At 34.1% G+C, this 16,801-nt stretch overlaps 1 protein-coding gene across 2 annotated transcripts in view; it reads left to right on the plus strand.

The window, feature by feature from the left end:
- Cnbd1 (cyclic nucleotide binding domain containing 1) overlaps positions 1 to 16,801 on the plus strand; it is a 249,320-nt gene that overhangs the window by 145,219 nt on the left and 87,300 nt on the right. For both annotated transcript variants that reach the window (XM_075968028.1, XM_075968029.1), the window contains exon 5: positions 2,851 to 2,996. In XM_075968028.1, the coding sequence (XP_075824143.1) occupies positions 2,851 to 2,996 (146 nt within the window). The remainder of the gene's footprint in view (positions 1 to 2,850; positions 2,997 to 16,801) is intronic.

Here is a 16,801-nt window from a genome sequence, read left to right on the forward strand (position 1 = left end):
TGCAGTAGTATTTCCCTTTTCATTTTTGATTTTTAAAAATTTAAATATATATTAATCTTTATTTTTCTTTCATATATGTGTGTTTTGTCTGCATGTATGTGTGTTTGCCACATGTGTTCTTGGTGCCCATGGAGCTGGAAGAGTGTTCAGATCTCCTGGAATAGGAGATAAAATGATTGTGAGATGTCACTTGGGTATTGGGCCTTCTAGAAGAGCAGCCACTGTTCTTAATTGTCTAGCCATTTTACCCTCTTAATTTATTAATTTACATTATCTTTCTTTTGTTTAATTTGTCTAATCTTACCAACATTTCCAAAGAATCAAGTCTTCATTTAATTAATTAACGTGTTTCTATGTCTTTAATTTCACAATGTTTTTGATGATCTCTTCCTGTTTATTTATTCTTTTGTGCTGTTGTGTGTTTCTGGTTTTTTTTTCCCAAAGCTTTCAGGTGCATTATTAGGTTACTAGTATAGACTTTGTCAGGTTTCTTGATGTAGGTATTTTGTGCTGTAAACTTTTCTCTTAGGACTTCTTCCTGTCTTGTAAATTTTGGTACGTCCCATATTTCTCAACATTCATTAGAGAATCTTCCTTTTTGCAGCAGAAGACAATTAACATAGAGACCTGCACTGGGCACAGTGCAGAGAATAACAGATTGTGGAGTATTTAGCCATAAATGTGGTATCTATATCATACCTGTTACCCAGGGATAAGGGATCATAACTGAGGAGGGGAGAGAATGAGTGTAAGAACCAGAGTTGATAGATGACTACAAGGAAATCAGTGTTTTTAAAACACAGCAAGGTAGTTGCATAGTTGTGACACCATACATAGATGTGCTTGCACAGGAAATACAAAAATCCCTGTGTATGTGAGACAGAGAAAGAGAGAGATACAGATAGAAACAGTAACAAAGAGAGATAGAGCTAGTTGTCATTGTCCCTGGGTTCTGGTCTTGAAACTGAGAGCATATCATTTCATAATGTACTGTACTATCTTTTCAGTTTGTAAAATAGAGTCATACTTATGTTTTATCTTCAGAAAGATTATTTGGTGCATAGTACTATAAATGAGATCCTATTTCTATTTATATATACAGGTATAGCATAGTGCATAAACACATATGTGTGCTATAAATATATTTATAATATACGTCACTATTATTTATTTGTGTTATAAGATCTTCATGTCCTTTGATAGGTAAGAACATACTTACATACTTAAATGATTTTATATTCACTAGGTGAACATACACATTCTTTCCATGTACATATAGAACACTTTAAAATCTTGACCACTTAACAAGCCATGCTTCTCTAAATCTGTTCAATTCTTATTGGTTAGAACTCAGGCACATGGTCAAAGTTAAAATGAAAATTAAACTTAATAGATCTCTAGATGTTACAAGAATTGATTTGTTGGTAGTTCTAGTGTCTTCAAGATTTTTGTCTTTCTCTAGCTTCCAACTATCTGTATATAGCCTTTTTTCTAACACATATTCATTTTTTCACCAAATGAAAACTAAAGGTTTCATTCATGATTACATCTCAAAATTGTGTCTCCTGACTATACATCCTTCTCTCCATTGAGATCCAGCCTGGGAATTTCTGGTCCACTAACACAAAAGTACTTTTCTTCTGCACAGTGGTGGGACCAGGGAAAGACAACCTATCACTGATAGCCTATTCTCAAAAAATAATAAAATGGAATCACATTGAAGGTACTAAGTATTAGGTCATAAAACAATGCTGTTTCTATTAGTTGATTTATCGAAACCGTTGTCCTAATAGTCTTACCAATTTTAAATTTAGATTTTGGATTTTTTTTTTGTCAATGAAGAGGAAGTTCTTGGGGAAAGAATACCTTTTGGCTTCACTATCTGGGAAGTTTTCTCTCATCTCTTATCCCAGTGAACAAATCTAACAAGTATTGGAGAAAGTGTTCTGTTTGAAGGCGTTTGCTATAAAATATGCTCTGGTTTCAAAGCTTAATGACTTACAAATGTATCAGGTCATAACACTGGATATTTAGCATTATAAATCCTCAAATGTATAAAAGTTTCTAAAACCTCCAGTGTCATCTACCTGCTGGTAACCGAAGCCAAGGCTGTGCTGCAGACACAGCTTTTAAGGCTGTTTATTTGCTCACCTTCACTATACTCAGCTTTCCCTGAAGCCCTTCTGGATCAATAACTAAGATGTGAAGCAGAACTTTTCATTAGGCCTTTGCTGTAAGGTGAGATACCTTTATTTAACCAAGAAGACTTAATGGACCTTTTATAGCCAAGTATTTTTCATTTTCAACTCTTTCTTGCTAAGTGGGATAAGGAAAGCACTTGTTTTTTTGTAACTGTTCTTCACATTTCTGTCTTACCTTCCACCTAGGCTTCAAAATTGGTCCACTTCACTCTGTTAATAACACATTGCTTCAAGTTAGCAATACTAAGCACACTAAATCATTTCGAGTTAAATTGAAGTTTCATTCTACCCAAATTTAATAATACATAAGTACTATTAAGGATCACATATAAAAAGTAGGAATTAAAAAAGTCTTATCTGGTTAAACCTAAAAAGTCTTTATTTTTAATAAATGAAAGCAGTCTTTAATTGTAATTAAGTTTCTACTGAACTTTAAATATCATGGCACATTTTAATATTAGAAAGAGAGCAGATGTTGAAAGTTGATTAATAAAGCCAAATGTAGTTTACTTATAGTTCTTTTGAAACAATACTAAATAAAAATAAAGAATTGGAAATTTAAAGCTTCCAATACGTTAGTTTTTTTATTTTACTTCTCTCTCTCTCTTTTCGCTGTAAATTTATAATCTCTCTTTTATTCTTTTCTAAGGCCAGTTCACAGAACAATCCATGAACAGAACATTGTGTGGAGGATGATGAAGAAAATTCCACTATTATCCTCTCAACTCAGTGACGAACAACTGAAAATCCTGAGTAGAAATGCCGTTTCTGAAACCTGGATCAAAGACAGCACAGGTATGTTGAATTATGTTGTGTGGAGAAATACCAGGCTAACTACAAGATAGACCAATTATATTTTCCTTTATTATGAGGGGCAAACTCATGAAACAGGAATGAGAGGTTCAAGCTCTGCTGTGTAGTGCAGGAAGCATAGAAAGAGTGAACCCTGGGATGCTGGGCATTTCATTTTTCTCTGGGTACACAAAAGGTCAAGCCCTAACCTGTTCCCAACCCTTAAAGTTCATTGGTCAACAGAGATTTCCCATCACCCCCCCTTTTGTCTAAATAAGAGAATTCCAAACCCAAAACAAAACTATATGCAATAGGAACAGATATCAAGTATAAAATTAGGATTACAACCAACATAAACAATACTAAGCAAGGCACACATGCTAAATCTTTAATAAACATTTTATTTTAAAGAGGCTAAGCTTTGCATTGAAAATGGCTTGGCTAAATCATAAGAGGAAGGTAACTAAGACTATTTAATCTTCAACCCGATCGAAGGCCTGAGAAGGGAGATAATATTACTTGAGTAGACAGGAAGTGCAATCAAGTACCTTCCAAAGTGAGGAGTATATGACAGAGACAACTGGCTATCTGAGCAATCATCCAAAATCTCATATGCAATGTTGAAGCCACGAACTTTGGCTAAGGCCTAGCATAACTGACAGACCATTTTCAGAGGCATGAAAATTTTAGAATCATCTTATTCTGTTTTAGCTAGGTTTGGCAGTTTTTCTCCTGTATCCTGCTTATCCAGCCTAGACACCATGCACTTTTTCAGTGGTCAAGGAATGGACAGTTCCTTGCCCGAATACCAGTTGTGCCATAAAGAAACCAAACTCCAAGTGGAGTGTCTTTGGTGCTCAACATTCTCTCAGGAATAGATTAGTGCTGTCAGGAGCAATCCTGTCTCACATCAATAGAACCCTAAGTTATTTAAATGCCATGTTCTACAGATTCTTGAAGTGGTTGAAGATTACCTATCTAGGCAGAATACAATCTCTATGTATCTAAAGAACCTAATTAATCTGACTATATGTATAACAAACATGAACAACTATTGATCTATAATACTTAATGCCTGTATAACTTAAAGACTAAGACTTCAAATCAGAATATTAAATAATCTGTAAACAACTGTGCAGTAAATGAGGAAAATGACCTCAAAATGTAAACAGTGTATAAGTATTTTAATCAGAGGTAGGAATATATAATACAATATGACAATATATCTGAAAAATTGTATTAATATACAAAATGTCTTAAACAGAGGTAGAAACTTTCATGTATACAATCTGACAAAATAACTTTGCTTAGGTGTACAAATATTGTAAATAGAAATAACAAATATAATTTGAACTTGTATCAATATACAAAAACTATACAAATGTAAATTCTCCATAAATAATAGCTCACAAGTATTTATTCTATCACCCAGTATTATTATTATTAGTATGAATCAGTTCACACAAAATTATCCATTATCCCATTCAATTTGTCCTCTTTTTTTATTTTTGGGCCTACATAGTTTTTACCTCAACCCTCTACCTTATACAAGTCATAATTAACTGCTAAATGGTGTCCCCAACCCTGAGGACAACTTTTATTGGAAGAAAAAAACATCATCTTTTGGAATTACTTTTAGCTGTCATGGCGGAGATTTTTTCAAAATGGCATTTTGTAAAAGTAAAGTGATCGTTAAGTTTTAAGATTACTGTCTAGTATGGTTTCAAATGATTTCTGAGTAGCTGATAGGGTTTTTTTAAAAAAGTTTTTATTTGGAGTTTTGGCCAGAATGTTGTGAGAATGGGTACTATTTTAGCAGCTGGTACTCAAAAACCAATCTTACAGTAGCACTATTAGAATCATGATGTAATTTGAACTAGGTAGGGTTGGTGTGGGGCCCCATCTTCTTCCTGAAAACTTTAAAGATTACTGCAGGGAAAGGATCTGCAGGAAATTCTGTTGTTTATTGTGGAAAACTTAAACATTATTTATATAGATATATTTAATGAAAATATGATATAGACAAAATAGGCATGGAAAAAGTAAAACTTTTTCTAGTCTTTTTTTCTTTTGTCCCATACCAGGTGGCTCCTGACATGAGATAGAAACTCTGATTTTTTTTTTTTTTTTAGCAACATGCTCAGGTTTAGGGTAGGACAGAGCCATTGTCTAAGTCCAAAGCCACCTGTCTCTTTCTATATTTCTAAATATACATATTTGATCACCTGTCCTTATAAGCCATTTATACACACACACACATACACACACACACACACACACATACATATAGTTATTTTTTTCTTTTAGCATTCAAACATCCAGGGTCTTTGAATTTTTGAAGGTGTGTATTTTTCTGTAAAGAAAAGAACAGAACCCTGACACCACCCTATATGGTTTCCTTACCACCTGTATGGTTGTCATCTTTGAGGATGAACTGTCATTTCTCTTTTTAAAAAGGTTTTTCCTTTTTAAAGCAAATATTTATTAATTTTGATGGTATCCATAGTTTTTCTTCTCCTGTGGAAACAAGAGCAAAACTTCTTCCCCAACGCAGTACATCTCCTGGTTTGGCAGCTGAATGAAGCTGCGGGAGACCTGAGCCCCATGATTCTGCGCTAACTGTTAAATTATGTTGGGTCAAGAAATACCAGGCTAACTACAAGATAGACCAATTATATTTTTCTTTATTATAAGGGGCAAACTCACGAAACAAAAACAAAAAGTTCAAACTTAGCTATGTAGCGAGAAAAGCACACAGAGAGAATGAACCCTGGGCTACCCAGTGTTTTTCTCCAGGTACCCAAAAGGTTATGCCTTAACTTGGTCCCACCCCTTAAAGCGGGTTCATTGGCTGACAGCGATTCCCCGTCACAGGTACTTGACCAATGGTGCATCTAGCAGAATGGAATACATACACCTCTGTCAAGGTGGCCAATGTTAAAAGCTTATAATTTCACTTGGCAAGCTAAATTGCACAGTTTGGATAAGTCAACTTTGAAGTAATGCTGTTTAAGTAAGATCTCACTCTTTAGTAAGATTTATAGCCTACGCTTCTGCATTTGCACGTTTAATAAATATCCAAATTTCTCATGGTACCCCCTGATAAACAATGGGCTTAGCTTCCTATACTGGTTTATAAGTATGGGGTAGAGCCTAAATTATATTTTCAATATTCTATTGATGACAACAGTGAGTAATAAAAATTTAGTGGCAACCTAGTGCTGTCTTTCAGAGTTGAGTACTCAATGGTCAAAGTGCTTGCTTTCCTGGTCCATATAATGCTCTAGGTACTGGGAAAGGACTTAATAGACATAATGTTTATCTTTAGTCTATTTACAACAGATATAGGGCTACTTATGTAGAAATTTATACATTTGAATCTCTGACAGGACAGTATGCAAGACACATTCTTTGTGTAATGAAAATTCCTTTTCTATTCCTTATTAAAACAAAACGGTAGGTATTCCTGTTTGCAGGTGAGGATCCCTAAAACATAAACAAATAATGCAGAGGCATAATGCTTGTAAATAAGTTTTCAACACCCTTCAGTCCAATTCTGAAAATTCTGAACTTGCCCTCTGTGCTTGCCACTGTTTATGGAAAGTAATTGATCAGGCACCAGGCATTTAAAACTGCATTGGAATCTTGGCGACTCATGACTTTTGAAAAGATTTACATATTTTGAGAATTTTGCCCCAATGCTTCTCTATCATAATTGGTTCCATTAATTAGAGCCAAACGACAGAAAATAAATCAGAGTTTCGCCACGATTAAAATGATTTTAAACAGGGTAAAAAAAACCCCAAATGTTCAATATTGGTTTGCTATTAGCTTGAGGATAGTAATTAAAAATTACTTTGTTTTATAAGTGCTGAAAATGTATTTCTAATGGCATAAAGTATTGGAACAACTAAATGCCCTTCAATAAAAGATTGGTTATTATCAGTTCAATGAAACTGTAGGCACTGACTTAAAAGAATGTACACAGGTGTGTGTGTGTGTGTGTGTGTACACCTATGTGTGTATACAAAAGGTATTACATAAGAGTATAGCCAGGCAAACTTACAAATACCTATAAAAGTATAAATATATAAATATGCATTATATATATTTAAAAATATAAGTGGATCCAGAATGATATTTTAATTTTGTTTATCCAGGGTAGTTGACGTTTTTTCTTTTTTCTTTGTTTTTAACATGCATTGATATTTTGCCTTCGTGTATGTTTGTGTGAAGATGTCAGAAACTCTGGAACTAGAGTTACAGACAGTTATGTGCTGGGAATTGAACCCAGGTCCTCTGGGAAAGCAGCCAGTGCTTTTAACTGCTGAGCCATCTCACCAGCCCCAGCATGATATTTTAAATATACATACACCTAAAATTTTTTATTGCTTTAGTGGAGAGGAAAAGAATTTGAAACAGCTGTGCTTTAGTTTGGGTATGACTTGAATTTTTCAAGATGCTCTACAGTGACTGAAGCTTGTTCTAACCTTGGATTAATTAATAGTGTTGGGAGGTGTTAGAACCTTTGGGAGGTGAGTTCTTCTGGATGATTCTTTTAAATGGCTTATAAATAGATATGTGTCACATATATATATATATATATATATATATATATATATATAATCTTTATATTTATTTTTTAATTCATTTTACATAACAAGCACAGTTTCCCCTTCTATCTCTCCTCCCTTCCCCTTCCCCATCCACTCCTCACAGAGAATAAGACTTCCTATGGGTCACCAACAAATACTCACAGGTCAAGTTGAGGAAGGACCAAGTCCCTTGCCCCCTGCATCAAGACTGAACAAGGTATCCTGCCGTAAGAAACGAGCTCCAAAAAGCCAGTTTATGAACCAGGTATAAATCCTGGTCACACTTCCAGGGACCTCACAAACAGACCAAGCAACACAACTGTCACCCACTTTCAGAGGGCCTGTTTGGTTCCCAGCTCTCATAGCAGAGTCCATGAGCTCCCATGAAATTGGGAGAGCCATCTCTGTGGGTTTCTTTTTTATTATTTTTATTGAGCTATATATTTTTCTCCACTCTACTTCCTTCCTCCTTTCTCTCTGTATATCCTCTCTCATCACCTCTGTGCTTTAATTTACCAAATTTACTCAAGATGTCTTTTTCTCTTTTCCATACATGTGGATCTATGAATGTCTCTCAAGGTCCTTTTTGTTTTCTAGGTTCTCTGGGGTTGTGGACTCTAGTATGGTTTTCTTTGCTTTATGTACTACAAGCCATTTATGAGTGAGCACATATTATGTTTGTCTTTCTGAGTCTGGGTTACCTCACTCAATATGATGTTTTCTAAATCCGTCCATTTGCCTGCAAATTTCAAGATGCCATTGCTTTTTACCACTGCGTAGTACTCCATTGTGCAAATGTACCATAATTTCTGCACCCATTCTTCATTTTAGGGGCATCTAGGTTGTTTTCATGTTCTGGCTATTATGAGTAATACTGCTATGAAAATACTTGAGCACATATCTATGTGGTATGATTGAGCATTCTTTGGGTATACATCCAAAAGTGGTATTGCTGGATTCTGAGGTATATTCTTTCCTAATTTTCTGAGAAATTTCCACACTGATTTCCAAAGTGGCTGCACAAATTTTAATTCCCACTAGCAATGAAGGAGTGTTCCTCTTACTCCAAATGCTCTCCAGCATAAGTTGTTATTGGTGTTTGTGATCTTGACGGTTGCGACAGGTGTAAGATGGAATCTCAGTGTTCTTTCGATTTGCATGCTTCTGATAACTAAGGATGTTGGGCATTTCCTTAAGTATCTTTCAGCCATTTGAGATTTGTCTGTTGGGAGTTCTCTGTTTAGGTCTGTACCCAATTTTTCTTGGATTTTTTTAATGTGAAGTTTCTTGAGATCTCTGTATATTTGGAGATCAGTCCTCTTCTGATTTATATTAGCGAAGATCTTTTCCCATTCTTTAGGCCAATGATTTCCTTGTTATTAATGTCATTTTCTTTCCAGGAGTTTCTCAGTTTCAGGAGGTCCTATTTATTAATTGTTTCTCTCAGTGAACAATATTCAACTTTATATGGAAAAGCAAAACAAACAAACAAACAAACAAAAACCAGGATAACCAAAGTAATCCTGTGCAATAAAGGAACTTCTGAAGGAATCATAATCCCTGACTTCAAACTCTACTATAGAGCTACAGTAATGGAAGCAGCCTGGTACTGGCATAATAAAAGACTAGTGGAATTGAATTGAAGACACTGATATCAATTCATAAACCTACAAACACCTGATTTTTGACAAGAAGCTGAAAGTATAAATTGGAAAAAAGAAGCATATTCAATAAATGGTGCTGGCATAACTGACTATGAACAAGTAGAAGAATGCAAATAGGTCTACATCTATTGCCATGCACAAAACTCAAGTCCAAATGGATTGCAGACCTAAACACAAAACCAACCACACTGAACCTCATAGAAGAGAAAGTAAGAGTACACTTGAATGCATTGGCACAGAAGACCACTTCCTAAATATAACCCCAATAGCCCAGACACTGAGAACAACAATTAACAAATGGGACCACCCCCATCATGATCTTGACCTTCCTTCCTCATATATTTTCTCCTTCCTCTCTTTAACTGGATTCCAGATTCTCTGCTGGGTGTTTGGTTGTGGATTTCTGCATCTGCTTCCATCAGTTACTGGATAAAGGTTCTATGACAATTAGGATATTCACCAGTCTGATTGCAGGAGAATGCTAGGTCAGGCACCCTCTCCACTATTGCTGGAATTCTTAGCTGGGATCATCCTTCTGGATCCCTGGGAATTTCCCTCCCACCAGGTTTCTCCCTAACACCATAATGGCTCCCTTTATCAAAATATCTCCATTTCTCTTCCTCTTTGTCCCTTCTCAAACTCAACTATCCTATTCCCTTATGTTCTCATTTCCCATTCTCTCCCCTCTTTCTTGTAGGAGATTATGATATTAGTAGCAAGTCCTGTTAACCTTCCCCTCTTTTCTCTTGTTGGATATTTGATTGATGACTCATGCAACAGTGTATCACCAAAACACGACTTTACCAGCAGTCAAACTAATGGGGTACATGATATGATTTGTTCCTACCATCGTCTACATGTACCCTTTCCATTATAAGGCCAAATAGCTCATGCTTTTATTGTAATAAAGAAAGCTAATGTAAGAGAAACAAAAGCAAATGATTTTCTATTTCTTCTACATGTATAGATGAGATAATTGTCCCATAATAAATTGAGTCATGTGAACTATAATTAGAGATTTATATTTTTCAAGAAAGTTCTACATTCAAATTGAGAACAAACATTTTATTCCGAAGGCATATACTTTCCCTCAGTTGTTAATAAAATATCAAGTTTTACTTGCTTATATGATATACAGAAATTCAAGTTGCATCTTGTGGTTGTTTAAAAATTTATAAACCTGTGTTTTTCTTCACCTAACTATTTCCAGATCCTTTGGAGTTTTCAAGACATGTAGTTCTAACAACTCAGATCCTTCCCTATCAAAGTGTCAGCTCATTAGATACACAACCTTTGTAGTTCTCTTTGTTCCTTCAACTTAAGAGAAAAGCCAGTTTAGGTGTCTGTTCTCTCCATTGGCTTTATTCATGTGTACGCCTCTCTCCGTCTGCTGTGATTTTAAAGTGTTTCCCCCATTCAGTCCCTTGTTCCCAGGCTGCCGACTTTCAATCTGCCACAGAGGCTCAATTCTCTGGTGCAATTCTACACAGCTGTTTGTGCCTTCTGGTCTTTTTATACAGCCATTAGATTTTTTGAGGTGCCTTACTTGAGTAGGTTTTCTAAATTTGCCTTTAACTGTATAGCCTTTTATACATTCAGTCCCTGCAAACAAACAAGTAAATAATATTATTACTTATGTAAATGAAGTATATGTTTCTAAGTAATCATGGAATTAATCACGCTATCTTTTGTTATTATACTATAAAATTATTCTATTTAAAGATCACTTATATTATCTGTATCAAAATTACTAAAAAGGGACAGAGGAGATGGCAGTCAGTACAAATCATGCATTAGGTATTGATCTGCAGTCTTGTTTCAGACTAGAGATAGATTACATGCTATTACAGTGTGATGCTCCACAGAAGTAGTTAAAAACACCTGCCAGTTAGCCTGAGGATTTTTGCAATGTACTGTATTGTAAGGCTATCATGAACATGGAATAGGTGTATTTTTTATTTGACTTTTTAAAATTTATGTAACCTTATAATAAATTGAGAAATGTTTGTAATAAAATACTATAAATATTTTCACAATGAAAAGAGCATTCATAAAAGCAGTGAATAATCTGAAGCTAAAGTTGAGTAAATAGAAACTCATCCAATAGTCATACTTTAAAGGATTAATATTATAATAATTAAATTAATATGCAGATCAAATATGATAACTAGTAAAAACACCAATTTATAAAAATTGATAAATTTTTTAAAAATTCATATGAAAATTTAGAGCATTCAGATAAAAACAAACATTATGGAAAATAGATAATTAACTGGAGGACCCACATATATCTATTTAAGAAGTTACTACAAATATCTTTAGCATCAAATAATATATATCAGTATGTAGACACATATGTCCATCAATATAACATTAAGTCCATGAATAATAACTTAATGGTATGGTTTATTTTTAGATTTTATTTCTAAGATAATCTAGTGGTCTAAGCAAAAATCTTCAAAGAATGTGGCTTGGTCAAGTGTATCCATATAATAAGTAAAGAACCTTGTATCTGTGTACAAGCACATATAATAAGCGCCTCTTCACCATGGAGACTGAATGAACTACTTTACTGAGAGGTCAATAATCCTCACATATAGTCATATACACAATAAATAAGCAAACATTTTTGAACAATGAATGCTCCTATTATTGTAAGAGATTCTAATAAAAAGGACTTGGATGTTTAAAGCTGTTATATATAATTGCCAAAAATGAATAAAATAATTAATTTCTTAATCTAATATTTATAAATATGCAGCTATTTTAATTGTAAGTAATTAAAAATATTCCTCAAACTAAATAATTAGTGTCCCAATAATCCATCAGCAAATGAACAGATAAGTCAGAAATGCTTCTTATTCAGGTAGCTTCCACAATAGCACAGCCCTCTCAGTACAGACTTGATGGTCTTCAGGATTCCAGGACGTCCTGTAAGGTTGCTGCAGAAGCTGCAGACAACACCATATGACACCTAGCCCAGAAAACACTGATTTTAAACATGAAGTCCAGTTTCTACTAAAACTTTTGCAGTAACTTGAAAAGGAAAATTCAGTCACAGATTGTGTGTATTGCTATGAAATAGATGGATTCTTAATTTTTCACTAAATCTTTTCCTTCTGTAACAGGCTTGCACAGGATGGATTCGATTTAAACATTGCAGTCTTTGCAATTTGTCTTAGCATAACTTTTCTTAGCATCGTTCTTATCCAGTACAGACAAGAAAGGGGTATTTAATTAGGAAATCTTCCCCTGAAGATTGATTCCTCAACATCTCTGAAAAGAGCATTCATTCTTTATTCTGTGACTCCAGCCACTTTGTTTCTCCAAAGCTTCTCCCCGTGTTATTTTTCCCTGTGAAAGCCTTCATTCCATCCAGCTCATGATTCAGCTCCAATAGACATTGTTCTGAGTGCCACATGCCAGAGTCTGGGTCTCACTCATATGGACGATTGCTTTGAATCACCTCCTCCCCACAAGTTTAGACTAATATAGGTCTTTTTCTATGAGTTGTTTCAGATGTGAAATCTTAAAAACAAAACATGTAAGCTACTTACTTTTCCTCTTATGGTAACTGAGTTCTGTTTTACAGATTTACTTGTTCTTTCTCAGCTTCTTTTTCTTTTTCCCATTCTTATTGGTCAGTTCAGTCCCCCATTCACTTCTTTACATAGGGATTACTTCCATCAGCTTCCCACTGGTCTCACTTCCTGTTTCCAGAAAATTTGTATGATTCATCACTGTGCCACACATATTTTCTCTCCTAATGAAATATCATCATAGGAAATGCTGTAAGCTATTAATATTTTAAAATACAAATAAGGGAAAAGAGGATTTTTTTTCTTAATCCCCTTAAGCTCAGCTAGCTATTGTCCTCATTTTGGATTATTTTCTTATTCTAGTTGTATTCCTTTTTTATGTGAAATTCTGTCATTTTAGTTCCTGCTTTGGATTTAACATCTCTATAAGCACTACTTTTTAATAAATATAGATAGAATTAGATATGTTTAATTTAGGAGATCAATATTCCTTCTCTGAATATTGTTGTCTTAAATAAAATCTGCTCTGAACTAACTTTTGCTTATTTGTTTTCCTTTTAAAAGGAGTAAATGGAGATAAATCTGCAGTTGTGATATGTTGGAAAAAAGAAAATTATTTAAAAAGCTAAATTAATGCTCAGCCTTCAAATTTTTCTTTATAAATATTATACTTGTGCACACTCTATTGTGATTATATTCTTTCTCCTTCCTCTCCCCCTCAAATTCCTCCAGCACTTTTCCCAACCATTTGTTACTATGTGGTACTTCATTTGTCCTTTTTCTTTCACACTTCCAAAGAAAATTGCCATTCTCTCCTCTATCGTCCATCAACTCATAGTATCTTTTCAGCTACAGGTGGGGGTCTCATGACATCCTTCATTACCCACACTGATGTGGTTGGAAGATGCTTGGTTTTGTGCAGGTAAACCGGAGTTGACATGAAGTTATGAGTACAACGCCAGGTCCTTCCATATGACAGCATTTCCTCATCCTCTGTTCTAGAGTTTTCACATCTTCTGTTAGCTCACTTGTGTGGGATTTTTCCAGCTTCTTTATGTAGGCATTTAGTGCTATGAACTTTCCTCTTATCACTGCTTTCATTGTGTCCCATAAATCTGGTTATGTTCTGTGGTCATTTTTATTGAATTTTAGAAAGTCTTTAATTTATTACTTTATTTCTTCCTTGACCATTAGTGCTTCAGGTGAGCATTGTTTAATTCTTATGCATTCGAGGGCTTTCTGAAATTAGTATTGCTGTTAAATTCTAATTATAAAATATGTTGATCTGATAAGATACATGGGGTTATTCCAATTCTTTTGTATCTGTTGAGGTTTGATTTATTACTTACTAGACTCAGAGATTCACCTCTCTAGGTGTGGGCTGGATTTTATCTTTGTACACAAAACAATGAATATTCTGGTTTTTCTTCATACCATTTACATCTTCTGCTTTTTATCAAAATCCACTTATGTCTTAATTCATTCAACAAATACCTGATTTGTTGACAAAACCCCCCAAATAACCCACATGTATGCTTAGAACTGGAAATCCTAGAGCAGAGTCATGGTTCCATCTTTGAGGAGTGTGGTATATTTAGCTAACATCTGAGTGTGAAGTGGTCCATGACACTAATGTTGTGTACAAGGTTGCTTAAGGTATACATTAGTTATTCTGAATAAAGCTGGCCGGGAGCAAGAAAGTCTTTCCTGAGTAGAAGATGACACTTAAATTCAGTTTCTACGTGAAAGGAGTATTATCCAGTTGACACTATGACCTTATTCATGCACAACTGTTTGGAACATTTAGCTCATTCTGGAATGGTTGGTCTTAAAAGCCTGTATACCAGAGGAAGAGAGATAGTAATTGGCAAACATTTGCTTTAATCAACCTATGTGTTTGGCTTTTAACCTCTGAAATTGTCAATAATAAGATGATCAATTAAAATTCCCTCTAGTTTTAAAATGTTCTTTGTTCTCCTTTCGTAAGTGGTCAAGAATTGTTTCTTTTAAAAATATGAAGTTATGTAATGTCACTTTTAAATCTTCAAAAAGTATTTCTTTGGATTTTGTTTGTAATATAAATTAGCCATTCAATTACTTTTTATAAAAATTAGCCCTAGTGAGGTAAATTTTTATTAAGTCGTAATATCCTAGCGTCTAGCATTCTATATTTTATGCTTTAGAAACAACTATTTTTATAATATTGTCTGAGTTTTCTAAGATTTTTGAATCCGTTTTACTTAAAATTTACAGTAATTTTTTACATATTTTGAACATGTAAATAGAAAATCTATTTTTTCAAAAGCTCATATTATCATATTCTTTCACAGCACATAAAATTAGCAACAGTTTTTGTTTGTATTTTGTCTTTTGAATACTGAACTGCCTGTATTGTCTTCTTCAAGCATTTTCATGGTGTCTAAACAATTTGTCTGCACATTTGAGGCACTATAATATGAAATACTTCTTAAATTATTGCTGACAAATTTGTTAACTCTGTTTCTGCTTTCATCCAGTTACATTAATTTAAAGAAACATTTTAAGTTTTAATTCTAGAATTCTGATATACATAGTAAACATTCTTTCCTACTGAGAATTTTTATGGTTCTATAAAATCAGCATGTACACATTGTATGTATGGTATAGATGTATTGTACACATATGTCATATATTCCTATGTCTGTGTTTGCATGGCTACAAATTTGTATGTGTATATGTGTGTGTGATATGTTCTTCAGACATAGCAATATATTTATTAGCTTGCAAATCCTGAAGGACAAGAATGTTTTCTTGAGAAGATGAATGAAGTTTTACTCATTCCCAAGGTGACCGCATATTATTTGCAGGGTGCTGTTTATGGTGGGAGTTCCTAGTGTGACATCTGTTTCCTAATTATCACATGTACTCTGACTGCTGATATTCTATGATTTCTAAGGGAGAATACTGTGAAATAGCTTTTCTCACAATGATCTGCACTGTTAAGGTAGAAAACCACACATAATCACATGATATTTCTTTTTTTAAAAATCAAAGTAGGCTTATTTAAATATGTTCTTGCAAACCAGAGAGCATTGTATTTGGGTGTTAGATTTATGAGAATTATCTATAGCATCTCCTTTTATAAAATACCATTCTTTAAATAGAGTTGTTGAAATTTGGTGTCCTTTACATGGGTTATGTTTCCAAAAACAATGTTACTATGTATGTATGTTGGTACACCAATCATTCTCAGAGCCAAGAAAAATATCAGCAATATCAATACAGACAAAGGGTTCAGCTTCTGAAATGGTGAATTAAAGGGCATTGTTCAAACAAATTGAAGACTTATTTATCTTATAATAAAACATCAAAAAAACTTAGTAAATGTCAGGATCATCTAATTGTCCTACCTTTCATGTCAGTTTCAAGAAACGTGTCTTGGTTCCAATATCATATCCCAGTTCCTGGCAGCACAAAGAGTGGATGTGAAGACTTGGAAAGAATGTTTCCTAATATTTTCCTAATTGGATGGCATGTATGAACATGCATGTTAAGAGCATGTGAGAAGTGATATTTTTAACATTGCCTGTATGGCATCCAAGAAAATTATAGCTTTCTTAGTCAAGGAAAAGAAAGCAATTTACAATGAGAAAGCAAGTAGCAGCCTTGCATCAGAATTCACACTGGACATATCTTTCTCTGCTTTAATGTGACCTAAGTAATGCCTGTTTAATTTGGCCAAAACCCAAACACAGGTGTCTCTGTCTTCTGATTCACTTTACTCCTATCTTCACCCTACACACTCAGTCACAGATAACTTAATTAATAGAATTATTTATCTTTTCTTCTTCCACCATACAGATTATTTACTACTCAGCATGCAATACATTTTATTCTTAGACATCCATGCAAAACCAATGTCTACTTTAAAAAATCATTAAAATTACTCCTCCATGTCATTGGAAGAGTTAATACTCAAGTTAGACAAAAAAGGTACAGAGAATATGAGCAACTGATGCCTTTGAGAGCAG

This window comes from Microtus pennsylvanicus, chromosome 3 (assembly GCF_037038515.1).
Source record: "Microtus pennsylvanicus isolate mMicPen1 chromosome 3, mMicPen1.hap1, whole genome shotgun sequence".
NCBI classification, from domain to species: domain Eukaryota; kingdom Metazoa; phylum Chordata; class Mammalia; order Rodentia; family Cricetidae; genus Microtus; species Microtus pennsylvanicus.